Raw genomic sequence first — 17,876 nt, forward strand, 5'->3', positions numbered from 1 at the left:
TCAGAATTAGGTAAATTTTTATCAGGCTGACAATCTCCGATCTTTAATGTATGAAAAAAAGTTTAAGAGGGGAAAATCCATACTCTTACTTTACTAGTGTTTTGAATAGCAAATCACAATTTAATTGGGTCAGCGATTCATTGTACATTTGCCAATTCTGTCCATTGAAAACAATGTTTTCAATAGACAGAAAAATAATAAATAAAATTAAACAAGAAAACAACAAGACAAACATAAAAGAACCTTCTGATTCCACGCTTCCACTCTATGAGCATTTATTGCCTGCAAGCATTTATGATTAAATGGAAATTTTAAAGAAACACTGACATTTCAATCATCTTATTCAACTTCCAAATTCATTTATATTTACTTAACAACCAATCTAATGAGAGTAATTCATGATCCAATTAAAAAGTAGCCAGCCATTATAATCACAGGTATTGAGGTAGACAATCACAATAGAGTGATAGCCAATCATAGGTACTTCATTGCTTACTTGAGGAACAGACCTAACTTTTCATGATAATGAATGTAGTAACCTAATCGCACTATTACATAAAAATAACATCTACCTCTATTATATTTGTATACAAATTTTAATTTTATTTTTAAATTAGATAAATTATACAAAACATTATATTATATTCTATTTATCATACCAGATGAAGATGGTGATGAGACAGTCAGAAGATCAGACGCTGTACCTGAAGGCAGCAGTAATTTCTCTTTGCCGTTACTACTTCTGAAAGCAAACAACTCATCTCACATAGACATACATACATGATTTATGTCTCATATAGACATACATATCAGTCATAATTTTAATAATATAATTCTTTGGACTTCATGAGAAATTAAATCTGCTTACGGAGGATACCCGATTCCCAGTAATATACCCAGAGGAAGGTTTAATAAAACAAAGATACAAAGCTACACTAAGGGGTTTCATGAACACTTGCCAAGAGAGAAGGATAAGATGTCCCGCTAATAATTTTTAAGAGGAATTTTTTAAATAGCAATGACTTTAATAACTATGTAACTGATGAAATATTTTTTTTCCCATCAGATTTAATGCTGGAGGTCTGACCGTGCAAAGTTTTATCTCCCGTACCACAGTGACTGAAAAGATTTCCTCATGCTTATTTAAATGTCCATTTAAAGAAAAAACAAGACATCATAACTATTCCCAATAAATACTTTGCCTCAAGTCAACTTAAAAGAGAAAGTATAAATGGGGTAAGTGAGAATGAATCCTCTGCCAGGGTTAGCAATGATGTGACCAGGAATGTAGCCCATACAAATAACTATTATCGATAGATAATTCAATTATCAATCTCGGTAATACAATTAAATTATAGTAAACAACAACATGGTAATTCAGATCGCTTTACTCCAAAACTTATTTGCTAAAAATAATGTTTATAATTAAGTTAAAATGCAACAAAGAAAATGAAAACAAAGGCTGTACTCACTGGCTGGAAGGAACAATAGTATCAGTTGAGCTGTGACCAGAAAGACCTTCAGAATAATCTTCAACATCCGAATCGAATGAAACAAGTCCATTTTCCATCCAGGCACTAACATTTCTATCACTATTTGGTTCTTTAACTTCAGTTTTTTCCTTTTTATCACAGTTAATTTTATCGGAAACACCACCACAGTCCACTAAATCAAAACCAATCATTGCTCCATCTTTATCACCAGATGATGTCCCCCCACTTCGATTATTATTACTAATACTAATGTCCTCACTTCGACTGTCCCTTCTATCATCAGTTTCAACTAAACCCGAAATATTTACAGAATCTTCAGCACCCATATCACCAACGTTAGTACAGTCTTCCCTGCATGAAAAAGAAAAGTTTTTTTAAATAATACAAATGGTATTAAATAGTATATAGAAGAGAAATAAAAAGAACATATCTTACACGAATTTTTCCTTTTTTTTCAGTACTGTAGCAAACATTTCCTTTTACATTCCTATTTCCAATAAATATATGGTTATCTTAGTGTATTATTTTTTTTCTTTTAAAAATAACATTTCTGCTAAGTTAATTATAACAAAATATTACTTCAGTATTACCTGGCATAGTATTTTACAACCGATAGTGAATCCATGGATTTAAAAGCTTATTACATTAATTTATAAGTTATACTCGTATATTATGCCTTGCTCTTTTGGTGCATTAATAGGCAATTTTTTTATTAATCTTTAATTACAGCACATTAGAGTCATTAAAAAAACATTTTTTTATGTTTATAGTTTTTGAACTTCATTTGTTTAATTTCATAATTAAAATGTTTTTTTATCTTTAGTTAAAAAGCATGTTTTGACACATGTATTATCAAGTTTAAATAATTTTTTTTTAATTTAATTAATTTTTAAAATGTATTGTAACCTACTAGTTACACATCTATAAATTAAAATCTTTTTTTTGTTTTTTTTTTAAAAATATAACAATTTTTAAAGAAAGATAAACTGAACTAGTAAATGGTACACAGGTACTTAGGAAGTATGCTAATAGAAGATTCCAAAATAGAAAAGGAAATTAAAACCACAATACTAATGGATAAGGAAGTATTCAACAGAAATATCTATTATTTAGTATTTGGAATAAGACTTGAAGAAGTCTCTATGAAGTCATGTTTGGAATGAGCTTTTTACAGATTAGAAAAATAGACGCTAAGTAAAGGGAAAAAGGCTAAAGGGATCTGAAATGTGGGTATGGAGAAGATAGAAAAAATTAAGATGACAGACAGCATTAACAATAAAGAAGTAATGAAGAGAATGAATAATAATAAAATCTTAATCAATACAAATCAGAACAGAAATGCTGACTAGCAAAGATATATCATGAGAAGGGCAGATAATCAAAGGGCTAGAAAGATCAGTAGAAGGTGCATAGAAGAGAGGATGTTAACAGTAGATAATATGATAATCTAGATGGAAATGGAAGTTGTAGGAACTCAGAAGTTTAGCTAAAAGTACAAGAGGGTTCAATCAGAAAGATGCAAGCAAGTTAACCTTCAGAGTAAATAAGAATAAGATGATCATGAATAACAACTATACATTATTAAAAATTGAGACTGAAGATGATCTAAGAATCAGAAGGTATCTCACAATTGCCTAGTTCTGTTTAATAATTGTATCTGGTGATTCATTTGTAAATATAGATACTGAAAATGAAAAAAAACAGTGTGAATATTATGTTAAAATGATTTGAAAGATTTATACATACAATTTTTTCAAGGACTTAGCCAACTATTCTCCTAATAATATACATGAAAACATGCATTAAATCTAAAAAAAATTTTAAATATACATAATGAATTTAAAATTCATTAAATTTTAAATAACTATACAATGAATTACATACACAATATTTTGCTGTGATGTACTGGATGCAACAGCTAACTGAGATTCACTATTACAGTGTTCTAGATAAAGTTCACGCCAGACATCTAAATAACGAACGTTACATGCAGGCCACAACACCTGATACACATAAAAATACTAGTTAAAACAACATAAAATGAATTAAATTCTATATTAAGCTGGAATAAATGATCTAGCCAATATACTTACAAAGTTGCATGGCAATGTTTCAACAATATTTTTAAGTATTAACTAATCATCTAAGTATAGCCATAACAATATTAAAAACAAATTACTCTATACACTGTGTATTGTAGTATACGCTGAAAAATTTAAAACATTGAAAAAGCAATTAGTTCATCTCTATCGAACTGCAAATATATTTACATGGTACCAGGAATAAAAAACTAGCAGTAGATACAATAAAAAGATGCCAGTAAATAAGTAAATACAGTAGACAAACAAAGAGGGAGGAAAGTATTGTAAAATACTCTAACTTTAAAAGATTCAATCCATATCTTTACTGTGCAAAGGAAAGGACAGCGACAAGAAAGCAAGTATAACACATCCAGAAGAGAGAACAAATATTTATTCCCTGATTAGTAAGAGTGGTAGTGTTAAATAAATCAGGAGCTATATTTTGTGTCATAAGCTCTAAAATACAACTGAAAGTCGTTCTGACATTATAATAAAATATGAAAATTACCTGTCTGTTACAAGTAATTTATACGTAACTTTACAGTTTTCAACAATGTCAGTAATGACCGGGTGAATCTTTTCAATTCCTTCTCACCATCAATAAACTCAGCAGTATTTTAAATACATTATCATTTCTGACCATGCAATTTACTACTTACTATCAACAATGGGCTATTTTTTACATTTTCTTAGGTCTTCCCACAGCTTCAGAATGATCATCATTTAAATGGTAATCTTTTTTTTATTAATTGTTTAAACAATTAATAAATCAAAGTGATAATACATGCAGTAGATAAATTTTCTAAGAAAGGACACATTCCAGTTCTATAAAAAAAAACCACCTCTTCCAATAAAACTGACAGTGATGAAACCATTAATCATAAAAACATAAATTTTTCCAAGCAAAACTATAAATCATTTATAAAGGTAACCGTGGAAACAGACTTGGAGCAGTTATTTGAAAGATATGCTCTAAGTGATCTAGTTAACTACAGAACCATTTAATCTATAGAACAAGTTTTTAAAGTATAAAATAAAAATTGATGGCCAACAGTTTCATCAAAAAATTTACAAATAATTCTCACAGTAAACAATCCCAATAAACTAGACAAAAATTTGTCTATCTTATAATGATGTAAATTAATAAATGAAAGTTAAAAAAAATTACCATTATATCTTATTAAATACAACAAAATGATAGGAACCTGATCCTGAGATGAACTGTAAAGATGATTTCTAAACTTTGGCGACTGTAAAAACTTCCAAACTGAAAAAGTTCTTTGTTGTAATCCAAGTTTAAAACGTTCTGCACTAGAATTACAAAGGAATGTACCAAACAGATTCGAGTACGTATGCTGTGCTAACTTTACCTGAAACATAAAACAAAACAGCTACAAAACAAAATAGTTAACACTAAGCAATAACGTTTAGTGTTTAATGGATCAAGTTCTTTCAAGAAGTTAAAAATAAACTTCATACCAAATAATAAATATATAGCTTTGCTGAATCTGATTATTTGAAATAATTAAAGCATGGTATTTTTACTTTTTGTTATAAAAAGCACTTAATTAACAAACATGTTCAATGTTTGCTGGCTTCAGTTTCCATTTCAACTAAATTTTATATGCAAGTAAAGCCAAATCTTTCCTAAAACTTCACTATGCAATAGACTTGGCATCACCTAATCACAGTAAATGCTGTGTTTGGAATTGACATTCTCAGACCTGTAGCAATACTTTCATGAACCACGACAATGTTTTCAGTCAAACTAGATGAATGAACACGCTCAACTATCTTTTACAGTCCTGTTACATTGAATTCATAAATTATATCGTGAAATATTTTCTTATGTCAGATGATTACACTGACAAAAAAATCCAAGTTTGCAAAATATGTTTATCACAGAACACACATTTTTAAAATGTGTTTTATCAATATGGAAACAATGTTCTACTGTGTATCAACTGAAATCATACTGATCAAAGATAAAAAATGTATGAAACATAACAATCAAACACTACTTCAATCTGGCTGTCATAATGTAATTCTATTACATCCAATTATGTACCTATTAGCTCTTATCAGATAGCTATTACAAAAGAATGTAATTTACTAAACGAACACAAAATATCAGCTATGAATTTTTGCTAGAAGCCACTGATTGCATTAAACGACTAATTCAACAACTTAATATTAAACAAGTTATTAAAAAATATGAATAAAATTAAATAAAACAAATTAATCAAAACAAGAACAGTAATAATAGTTAATAACTAAATTTAATTCTTAATAATTACCAAATAACTGTTGGAAAATTCAAATGCACAAGGGAACTGTCTAACGAGATTATGAATGCAATCTAGCCACTGCAAAAATACAGGACATCGTTCATTAACATCTTCTGACAAGCCACAACGATCATTAAACTTATGTCCAAATTCCAACCACTCTCTCTCAACCAGAACTTGAAAACCCTTGAAAACAAAACATATACTATTTTATTAACAGATAAATTTTACAAGCAACTAGTTCATACAATGGAGGATTTCAGACATTTTTAATCTAATTTCATAATTTTCTTATATCAATTTTTCTAAAGTATTTCTGGGCTTAAAAAAAGGGTTTTGGCAGAATCTTTACAGCAAGATGCCTTCCCTAATGCAGACTATGATAGGATATTAGCAGCACATAATGTATATGAATAGTTGCTTTATCCAGTTACTGATCATTCCAAAGATATTTAACTTCACTGTTCACATGACAACCAATATACTAAACAGTAACCCTTGTCAATTCTACAAAATATTATAAATAGTTAAATTATATAAAAATAAATATAAAATACTTATGGGTGTTGACAAAAAATTAAATTATTTCCTTTAAAAATATTTAAATAAAAATAAAAATGTGCAATACACCAGAAATATCTTAAATGTAAGTGAATAAATTTTCAAGAGGTATAGAATTAATCTTTACCTCAGATCCAGCCTTACACACACACATATATATATATATTAAAAAAATGAAGACATCACAATATGAATTTTACATCGCTTTGATCTGTGCACAATAGAATTTATGAAAATAAATGATATCAACCACAAAACTATGCACCTATTCTTGCAGATCGTTGTTTTTTAATTTTTCAATCAATTTATTAACAAAAAGTTTAGTTATACTAAACAAAACACCACTCTGGTTCTTTGTCTATTTCAAAATAAAAAATTATTAAAAAAAAATTATATTTTTTTAAGTTCAATCTAAGAGTCTGAATAAAGACACTTATTTAAGTAAGCAAAATCATAAAAAAAAGTTATAGGTTTTATATTTTATTATTATAGGGTGCTAAAGCATGCAATTCAAAAATTTAATTTAAAGTAATAAAGCTACTTCTAAATTATCATATACCTACATATTACAAAATCACTATTATACACAATTTAATTATATTTTAACATTTTACACTTATATTCAGAAGATTACATTTTACGACTTCATCGCATAACAACATACAAAATTCAAAAATCAATTCAGTGGCAATTGATTTTTCATAAAATTTATTTTCAAATTTTAAATTTCTTTATGTTTATGATCAAGGTTGAATGTTCAAGATCAGATAAATTTTTGAAATTTTTACTTAAAACTTTTTGTAGCTACATTATAAGTTATTCACCATATGTTACCTTCAAAGTATTCTCCTCCACCTGTAATTTACAGTTAGCAGCATTTCTTCCATTCTTTGAAACATTTCTCAATCCTTCTAACATGATGTGCACTTTCATTAGCAAACTTTCCTTTAACTAGTCAATTGACTGAAAATGTCTGCTCAGAAATAATTTTCAGTTTAAGGAATAAAAACGTTCTGCTGCTACTGACAAACAAGTAAACACGCAAGCAACTATGGAATGACCATTGTCTTAAGCTTCACCAGAAACTACTGAAATAATTGCTGTGTACAGTAAGCAAGGAGCATTCACTGATTTCCCTTCTGAGCAACGGGCCTTTTTTATTGCCACAAAAAGACATTTCATTACTTAAAATATAATATTCTTTGTTCACTATCTTCCCTTGAAAAAGAAGCTCATTATGAAAAATGCCCTCAAATTGAAAAAAAACCCACTAGCACCATAAATTTTTCACTGCACATGTCTTGCTTTATGGGTCAGGATGACGGTTTGATCATCCATTAAGATGACATGATGATAACTTTTGCTATAAGCTCATTCCCAAATTGTATTTCAAATATTCTAAATCTCTGTTAAAATTCTACTAAATTACACAAAACTCAAATAACTTGTGCTCATAAAAAAAAAGTTATGTATACCCATGTTTCTGTGCAGTTCATTAGTGGTATTCAAAAAGGCACTGGTTTACCCAAATATACCTCTACACTCCCTCAGTAGCCTATGACATTATTATAACAGATGCAGATTCTATCACTCATAATAACTGAAAATCATTTATCAATTTGAATTGAGATTAAAACTACTGATGCAAGGAAGATAGAACACTAAATTGTAATTATAAGCAAAGATTCACTAAAAGAGTTTCATATGATATATAAACCAATATATAATTGTAGATTTTTTTTGTTAAATTAAAATTATTACAGGCTTAGAGTATGAATACAATTTAATTATGTACAATAACATATAGATGCATAAAGATAAAGAATTAACATTATTTAGAAATACAGAAAACATTTAAACTAATATCCATAAATCAACAAGTATCAATTATATAAATATTAGCTGGACATAACATAACAACATATATAGTTTTATTCTTTAAAAACAAACCTCAATAGTTCTATAAAAAGGGTCGAGAAGCAATTGGGCAAGTGATATAATTTGAGGTGTACGATCCCATCCATCAGAACAATGTACAAGAACTGGTCGTGCTTGTTCTTCTACTGCTGTTACAACAGTAACAGCTGCATGAAGTAATCCTGACATATTATGAAGCCACTTTGTACTCTCTAATGTACTATACCACCTGAAAAAAAAATATAACTTACTTAATGATAAACAATAGCAAATAATATCATCAGTTAGTAACTAACTACCAATTAACTTCAAAACAAAAAAAATAAAGTTTTAAAATTCTTTCCAGTGCTAACACGATCATTTAATATGCACTAATTTAATCAAGAAAATATTATCAGTGGATTAAGAATAAACAAAAAGATGATTTTTTTTTTAATATGATTACTAAATAGTTTCTGTAACATGTAATATAAAACTAAACTAGAATAATATTTTAGTTAATTTTATTTTTCACAGTATACTGACAGAACTTAAAAAATTTGAACAAACAATGAAACTCCCTATACTGTTAAGCACTAATATTACTTAGAGATCACACTGGTGTGGATGAAAATACAACTGCAGATGTTGTTTCACATTCGGTAAAATAGCTGACTTACATAAGGTATAGCTAATAAAAATTAAGATGTCATTAACAATCACAAAAAGAAGAAAGCTTCTAGTACACCGACATTATGTTATGTATGAAGTTAGTTAATGTAACACTATTTAGATGGTAACTAAGATATACAAAACCAACAATTTTGAAGAAAATAACTTCTGATAAATACTACACAAGAGAAAATTATGAACCTTTTTACAGAATACATAGTAATAAAATTTATTTAGTATTATTCTGTTTGCACATCAACAATGATAACATAAAAAAGGGAAATCAAAATAATTTTTTTTTTTTAACTTTATTTTATATAGCTGTACTTTTAAAAAAATAAAAATCCTATAACTTTTTACAAAATTCCAATTTCTTTCACTTCTTAGTCATTCAAAGATGATATCTGGTAGATGTAGTTTCTGAGTAACCTAATATCGACTACAAAGAAAGTTAATATTATGCAATATCCATACAACAAATTTAATAATACATAAAACAAATTTTTAAATATATAAAAGTCAATAAACTGACCCGGCCTGATCAGGAGGCATGGCACAGAGTGCTTGCAAAGCATTAAAACTTTTCCGAATAGAATGTATATTAGCCAAATTCATAAATTTTATCTCACAATTTGGATAGTACTCTGGGCACTCACAACCACCTCCACGAGCTCTATTTGCAACAGCTGTAGTATATGATCTAGCATCCATGATGAGTAGTTTCTAAAAATAAAAATTGGTAATTTAGTCAAATAGCTCTACTGTTGTTTGATACTTATGTCTATTAAAAGATATATTAATATATATTATTTTTTTGTTTTTTTCTAAAATCGATCCTTTCAAGATCCACATCACCTCTGTACTAATTCAAATATGTATGACTTAACGTGATCCACCCAAGTACAGAAAATAAATAAAATAGAATGACACTCACTTTATTTTTTCATGATTCCTACAAAGTACTTTCACAGTAACCCTCATCTTCAGTTGTAGATTTTTTTTTTGTGAAATACTTTGTATAAATTTACATATTAAACATAAAAATTAAAATGAAAAGTTAGAAATATTAAAATTATAAAAATTAAAATTACATATAAAATATATGACGTCAATTAAAAATAAAATAAAGTAAAATAAAAACATACTACATGCGTATGACCAACCATACTATAGTACTATATAGTATATAGCTATTATAGTATTGGCCAGCCAATGCTGTAGCAGCCTTGACTATAGTACTGGCTGGTCAAACACATGTAGTATATTATAGTTTATTTTACAGTACTTGACATATATTTGTATATGTAATTTTTAATTTTAATAATTTTAACACTTTTATACTTCCTTTAATAAATTTTTATATTCTAATATTTTGTATATTTTAATTTTTGTGTTTAATATATAATTTAAGACTAAATATTTTATAAAAAAGAAAAAATCTACAACTGAAGATGCAGATTGCTGCAAAAGCGCTTTTGTAGAGTATGAAAAAATAAGGTGAGTGCCATTTTATTTTATTCAATCCTGTACTTGGGTGCATTAAGTTGAATATATTTTATACATACAACAATTATTAGTGCAGAGGTGATGTAGGTCTTGAAAAGATCAACCTTAGAAGAAAAAAATATATACATATACATAATGATTTTTCTACAATCAATACTTAGAAGACCCATATTCCTTTGTACCAATATATTCTATTTTTTATTTTTAATAATCAAAAACCAACTTGAACAACCCAAGTACAAAATTATAAAGTAAATGAAATGACACTTGACTTATTTTCTTTTCTTTATCCCAATAACATTTTCACAGGATCCCGCATCATCAGTTGTATATAAATTATATCAAATTGCATATCAAGACATAATTTTTTTTTAGAAAAATTAAAAGATCAAAATTAAAATTACAATCATATGAGGCAGTCAGAAGCCAAAGTGATTAACTCCAGATTATCCAGAACTAAGGAAACATTAACTAAAGTTAACAAACTCTTCATTATTACAGACTGCTTTTATTAAAAAATTAAAAGCTATTAACATTAAATTTAAACAATTTCACTAGCATTTTACCATAAGTACAGTAAAATTCTGCATATTTGTTGAAGTTAATCACTTTTTCAAATGAAGAATAATATGATTCAATGAAAAGCCAAAGCGACTATAAAATGTTTTACTTCCCAACCTTATTATTTTTACTGTACAGTAATAATATTAACATTTTCAATAAGAATGTATTTATAAAATGAATGTTTATAAGAACTTATTTTTGTTCCTAACAAATTTCTTCATTAGCAAATGTTTTTATACAGTATCACCATACTCTATAGAATCGTTATCAGTATCAAGTTCGCTAGTTGTACACGCAGTAACCAAGTTTTTGTAATATTCGTGATGTACCACAACGATGACATTATATCTTCCTTCTTTTGCATTGTAATTGGTCGAATTTCAGGATATAGTAAATTTTTCTCTATTGAAGCAAGTGATTGTCATGGCCGTCCTGTAGTAGATTTCATTATATTAACTTTTTTAAATAGCACAGACTCTGTAAAACACTCCTTAATTAATATTGTCAGAGGTTCTTTTTTCAACAGTCTTATCCATCTGATTTTGAGCCAATGTAAATTGACTCAAAATGACTGCTGTCATTTTGATGGCTACTGACTGCTGTCAGTAGCTGTCTTGCGATTTACAATAGAACTTTCCAGATTCTTAGTGGAAAGAAAATCTTCACGTTGCATTTCAGTCAGCATGAAATGTGTTTCTTTTTTCTGTTTTTTATCTTCAACTATAGTGTCATACCATTACCGAGGAGAAAAAATATTTTCCTTTTTATGTGCGCGTTTCTCAATGACACCAAAATCCGCATCATTCGGTAAGTAACTGTACCGACACAAAAAATTTGAGGTCAATAAAGTCTGCTGTAATCTGAGAACTAGCCAATAACTTTAGTAGATATATACTTAAAACAAGCTTTATATTTCTGTTTCGCTCTGTGAAAGAATCATAAAAGGCAACAATATTTTTATAATTTTTGGCATTTAAAAATAGATATTTCTTTAGGCAAGCAGCGATCTCTTGAGAACCACGAGAGCCTTCAGTCTCAGGCCAAACATACATTAATTCTAGGTTGATGTTTAAGCAATGACAACTGAGGTTGTAAATGTATAGATTGCGCTTATAATATGCCACAGATGTGGACATTTTTAGAAATGTTAATGCCTTTTGAAGGTCAAATGTAAAAGCATAATCATTTTTACCACACCTATCTTTATCAAGTTACATTTCATTTTGAGCAGTTTCTGCTTCAATAAGAATTTCTTTTTCATCCTCAACCAATTTCTTTTCTTCTTCATTTTGAGATGCCTCAAGGATCCTACGATAACCATTACAAACCTGGCATGTATCCTTGGCAGGAGGTTTAAAATGAAGATTAAACTTTAAAGAAAACACGTGGTAATTCATTTTTTCTTTTACTGGATTGAAATTTTCAGCTCTACATTTTTTTATATCTTTCAGCTTTACATTTTTTTACATTTCACACCAGAAATAACTATTTTGTTTCCAGGCTTATGCTTCCCTCTATTATCAACCACACTGGAAACATCCTATTTTGAACAGACATTGTAAATTCTACCATCACTAACTTTAAATGTTTCTCTGAAGTATTTCTTACACACATCTGTAGTACCATCAGCAACACAAATAAAACATTTAAATGATTTCTCCCTAGGAGGCTGTTGTTTTATTTGTGTTGCTGATGGTACTACAGATGTGTGTAAGAAATACTTCAGAGAAACATTTGAAGTTAGTGATGGTAGAATTTACAATGTCTGTTCAAAATAGGATGTTTCCAGTGTGGTTGATAATAGAGGGAAGCATGAGCCTGGAAACAAAATAGTTATTTCTGGTGTGATCTATACTAAATAAAAGTAATACAAATAAGTCTGCATTATTATATAAATAACATTTATTTAAAAATATATGTGTTCAGCGTGTTTTTACTGAACATATGGTTCGCATCCTGCTGGTTAGTTAGTACTAATCTCTGTTGCGGGATGTGCTGGCGTCAGTCCGCTACTCGAACGATAGGCATTTGGATTTATGTAGCTGTGTATTAGCAATGTAATAAGTTTTGTATTATTTATTAAGATTTAACTATATCATTTCATGTGTTTATGGTAATAAGAATATCTTTAATTTAAAAACAAAAGAGAATCATCTTTTGGATTGTTGTATTGTTTTCTTTTAACATATTAAAACCATGTTCTACCAGTTTACCTGAATCTAATGTATAAGACACTACAAAATGTAAACTCTCTCTCTCTCTATAATTGCTTGTTAAAAATTTAATATGTTTCAATTAATGCTGAAATATCTTATGTTATGTTTTAATACGTGAATCTAATATCTTATGTTATGTTTTAATATGTGAATCTAAGATAATATAAAAAATTCTTTAAATATTATGTTTTGATTTTCTTCTTTATCGTATGCTTCATAAAAATCAAGAGAATTCATGTCGACATATAAAATTCACAATTGTAAGATTACAATTCTGCGTAAGTTAACATTAAGCTATTAATGGTTTTCAATGAACAATAATAATAAGATTTTTGAGCAATTCCGCACATTATTTATTATCCAATAGATGAATCACTATTGGATATACTATTGAATATTTTTAGGTTTTAGAACCAACAATATGTGCAAAAAATTGATTCATAAACCTAAATTGTTACTAAATATTAAATAACAATTTAATTTATCAACTTAATAATGTAATATAAAGGAGAATGTTATTAAAAACAAGAACACTAAACATCAAAACAAAAAGAAAGAGTGGCTTTTACTTACTAACCTGTTACAGTAGTGCTTTGATGGTACCTTCATAATCACCTGTTTATACTTCAAAATACATGTAAAATATTGTACACCATTATGAGTATAAAGTGTATCGTCAGAAAACTGAAAAAGGCTTCTGGTCATGTTAATCTAACAATAAGGTTAGATTCTAACATTCTTTTATAGTTTATCAGGTTGTCAGTGAAGCTCACTTAAGCATGTCATTATTTAAATTCTAGTCAATTTATTTTTTGTCTTAAGCTCTAAGTAAGATAATTCAAAACCAAGAATCTACTCTCTTGACCTCAAGCCATTGTATGATCCTACATATCATACAATGAAATGTCACATCAAATTTTCAAAGAATAAAAAATTAACAGAATAATCATATACCCACGATATAAAAATAAATAAAAAACTATCTTTATTAAAAATCTGAGAAAAACTGATTTCAGTATTTACTGACTGTATGCATTAAGTGATCGGTATACAAAGAATGAATAATAAAGTAATTAGTTACAAAAAAGTATAAAAAAAAAGTAAAGAAATAGAAACTATAAACCTGTTCTGTTTTGTTGTCAGACGGATTAGATTGTGTGCAGGCATCTGTAATCGCCTTCAGTAGTTCTTCATCTTCTGAAGATCTCCACCCAAGCCAACCGACTTCTGGCTGACTACAGCGTGCAATAACAGCTCCATTACCTCGATGCCTGCAAACAAAAACATTTATACAAGCAGTCAAAGAATAGAAAAAAAAAAAATCTATTCGGCATGTTATAGATTTAAAAATTATTTTAATATAAATAAAAGTCACTTAATCCAAACTACCAAAACAGAGTTTAATACAAGCATGTATAAATAAATTCAATGAGTTTTAACAATTAATTTTTAAAGTAACATTTAAAGAATAAAGACTGTTAAATATACTGCACTACTTTCAACCCGTCAATTAGCGATAAATTTTAAGCGATTGTCATATATGTTTATAAAATTCAGGTAAACTTTTTTCAGAATGAGCAAAAATCTATAAGCACATCAAACCTAAGAAATAGGTTACAAACTGCATTAGAAGACAACGAAGAATCTTGAGATAATACTGTTTGTTAATGATTTCATCTTATAGTTCATGTATTCATAATCTACAACTCAACAAGAATAAAAGAAACAGCCTATTACTATACTGACCAATGTCAAATGACGTAGGCCATTTTTAAACTGGTAAACCATTCTTTAACCTCTGTAGCCAAGTCTACTGAACCTTATGAATTGTTTCATTTTGGCTACAACCAAGCTTTTGGCAAAATTTGATTCGGTAAAACTATTCAATTTGTTCTGTCATAACACACTAAATAAAAATGCAATGAGCATGTATACAAGGCTACAAGAAATCATGTAGAGCCGAGCAGTTATAGCAAGGTGCTTGCAGAGGGGAGTAGATGTACGGCTGTAAGTAGAGGAAAAAGCACCATGCTAGAACGGCTCTGCTATACATGCACTATAGTCGATTGCCATGCCATCTTAAGTTTTGCTGCTCAAATCTAATGCTTACCAAGAAAAATAATAAGGTCATTCTTTATTTTTCGCAAATCTCATCTATGCAAAAATTTATAAGATAAACAAATATTTTCTAGGATGAAAAATGACAATGTGAAAAACCAACAAAAAGTATTTACTTTTATTTATACATTTGAAATGTATTATATATAAACTTTTCACACCTAGACTCTTTCAGTTTCACTAAATTTTAACAGAATCTTTAAACCAAAAATAAAAAAAAAACATGAATAGACTGATCTTTGTATATAATTCTATAAAAGATATTATAAGAAATTATTAACACATATTTTTTATACATCTCTATATAGCGGTATCAAAATTAGATTTTTACCACTAATTCTATTCTTCATGTTCTACAGAAAAAATAATTAACAAAAAAATAATGATTAAAACTGCCTTATAAGAAACTGCCCTAATGTTTTAAATATCATGAACAATTCAGAAATCAAATGACTTTAATATTGGCAAACTTCAAATTACCTAGAATATACTCACAAAACATATTTATTTACTAAAATCCCTTTCATAAGTATTGGTTAAAATAATCCTTTTTACCAAATGAGCAGCTGATAACATTACAAAAGCACCAAAAATAAAATAAAAGATTACGACATACAAAAGAGTGCAAATGAAGCAGGTAAAATAACATACCTCCAAACAACAGCTGGCACTCTACGAGACGTACGGAATCTTGCAGCACTTTCAAGGATTCTATCAGATATAGAAGCTGGAGTAAGTAAATAACGAGGATAGGTCGCACATAACTTATGATCTACATTAACTGAAGATATGCGCCACACACCACCAATTTGTACATCAAATTTTAGTCTTTCAACCTACAATGTATTCAATAGCGAACAAAAAATAGTTTTATTCAAATTATAATAACATTACTTCTTATAACCAAACAAGATAGTAAGTAGTATAATAAAGTAATTAAACTTAAACTACAAAGTAGTTTTACTAAAAAAAAAAAACAATTTACTACATCATAAAATTATCAGGGGTAATTTTTTTCTTTTTTCTAACCAGTCGGTAATATTTTTATTAAATTACTAAAAGCCACTACCGGAACAGATCTCCTTAATTAAAAAATTAAAACAATGAAATTTTTTTTAAGTAATCAACGTAGTACAGACAAACAAAAAATGCTTAAGTGGATTAATATTTTCAAACGGTACATCAAGTAAAACACAAAACACATCAGCAACATCAAAATATGTGTTTGGCAACAATTATAAGTGCTCTCCCTAAGCTGAATTCGCTACTTGAAATATGATTCAAACAGAAATGACAAAAAAAAAGTTATTTCATCAACATATTCAGAATTACATGCCATACCAAACAAATAACAGGGATTAATAAGTACCCTCTATAAAAATTACTTCAAACAGAAATTTAACCTAATCCAACACCTGACCAATGCTGTAAAGTGCAGTCAACATGTACAGCCCTCCTTTAGACCATACACAGTAATATATAATTTTTAAACGTTAATAATTATAGCCTTTATCCCAATTAATGAGCTATATTTTAGGAATTAATTTTTTTCTGTTTTTGTGATCAGTAATTTCTTCTACATTAAAATATAGATTTTTTTAACATTAACAAACCTCTGTAATTATATTAATAATAACAGTAACAACAACAAACAAAACAAAATGACTAATAACAGTAAAACAAAGTGAAAAGTTTTCATCAGTTAACTTACTTAAATTAAGCTTAAGGCATAATTTAACTTACTGATGACAACTGACTTATCATCAACTGTTTATATTTAAAATACACCCAAAAATATTATACATTATAAATATGTACTGACATAATTAAGACCATGTTATAATGATAAAATTCCAGCATTTAATTTGTTTTCTAATTTGTAGTTTTTTATTTTTCAATCGCTATTCTGCTAATGATAAATCTCTGTGCTACCTTTTTAAAAGCCCTGAAATATTATCTGTCTTTAAAGGGCCTGTTCGTTTTACCAATATTATAAATATTGTAATTACAATGATCAAATTTAATTTTATACATTCCACATAGATTTTCATTTAAACTTTTTTTTTTTGGGGGTTTACTGATTATAAAAATGTTACAGCTCATACACTAAAGCATATATTTTCAATTATACATTATTTAACAAGTTTTCTGCATTTTTTTAGTGTATTTTTAACTGGCTTAATTTTCTATTTTGACTTCATCGATAGGTTTTAATACAAAGATTGTTTTTAATTTCATTAAACTGCTGTTTGTTATAAATATTATCTGTAAAGGTCATTATATCCATCTTATCTCACACACACACACACACACACACACACACACACACACACACACATATATATATATACATACATACACATGTGTGTGTGTGTGTGTGTGTGTGTTCTTTAACATATATGTATTTTAAAAAATTCTTTCATGAATCATCTTCAACAGGATCGGTTCACAACTTGAGAAAGAACTAAGAGAATACCAGGG

The 17,876-nt window shown here is 28.1% G+C and overlaps 1 protein-coding gene across 7 annotated transcripts in view; it reads right to left on the reverse strand.

The window, feature by feature from the left end:
• The window catches only part of LOC142323412 (phosphatidylinositol-3,5-bisphosphate 3-phosphatase MTMR4), a 64,130-nt gene that overhangs the window by 19,591 nt on the left and 26,663 nt on the right, over positions 1-17,876 (reverse strand). For 6 of the 7 annotated variants that reach the window (XM_075363000.1, XM_075362997.1, XM_075362999.1 and 3 more), the window contains 9 exons: positions 16,047-16,231; positions 14,401-14,548; positions 9,524-9,714; positions 8,374-8,569; positions 5,872-6,048; positions 4,780-4,944; positions 3,378-3,496; positions 1,473-1,844; positions 660-742 (listed from right to left, as the gene is read on the reverse strand). In XM_075363000.1, coding sequence (XP_075219115.1) covers positions 660-742; positions 1,473-1,844; positions 3,378-3,496; positions 4,780-4,944; positions 5,872-6,048; positions 8,374-8,569; positions 9,524-9,714; positions 14,401-14,548; positions 16,047-16,231 — 1,636 coding nt within the window. The remainder of the gene's footprint in view (positions 1-659; positions 743-1,472; positions 1,845-3,377; positions 3,497-4,779; positions 4,945-5,871; positions 6,049-8,373; positions 8,570-9,523; positions 9,715-14,400; positions 14,549-16,046; positions 16,232-17,876) is intronic. The other variant, XM_075362998.1, reaches the window with a different exon arrangement.

The sequence above is a fragment of the Lycorma delicatula genome, chromosome 4 (genome assembly GCF_047948215.1).
Source record: "Lycorma delicatula isolate Av1 chromosome 4, ASM4794821v1, whole genome shotgun sequence".
NCBI lineage: Eukaryota > Metazoa > Arthropoda > Insecta > Hemiptera > Fulgoridae > Lycorma > Lycorma delicatula.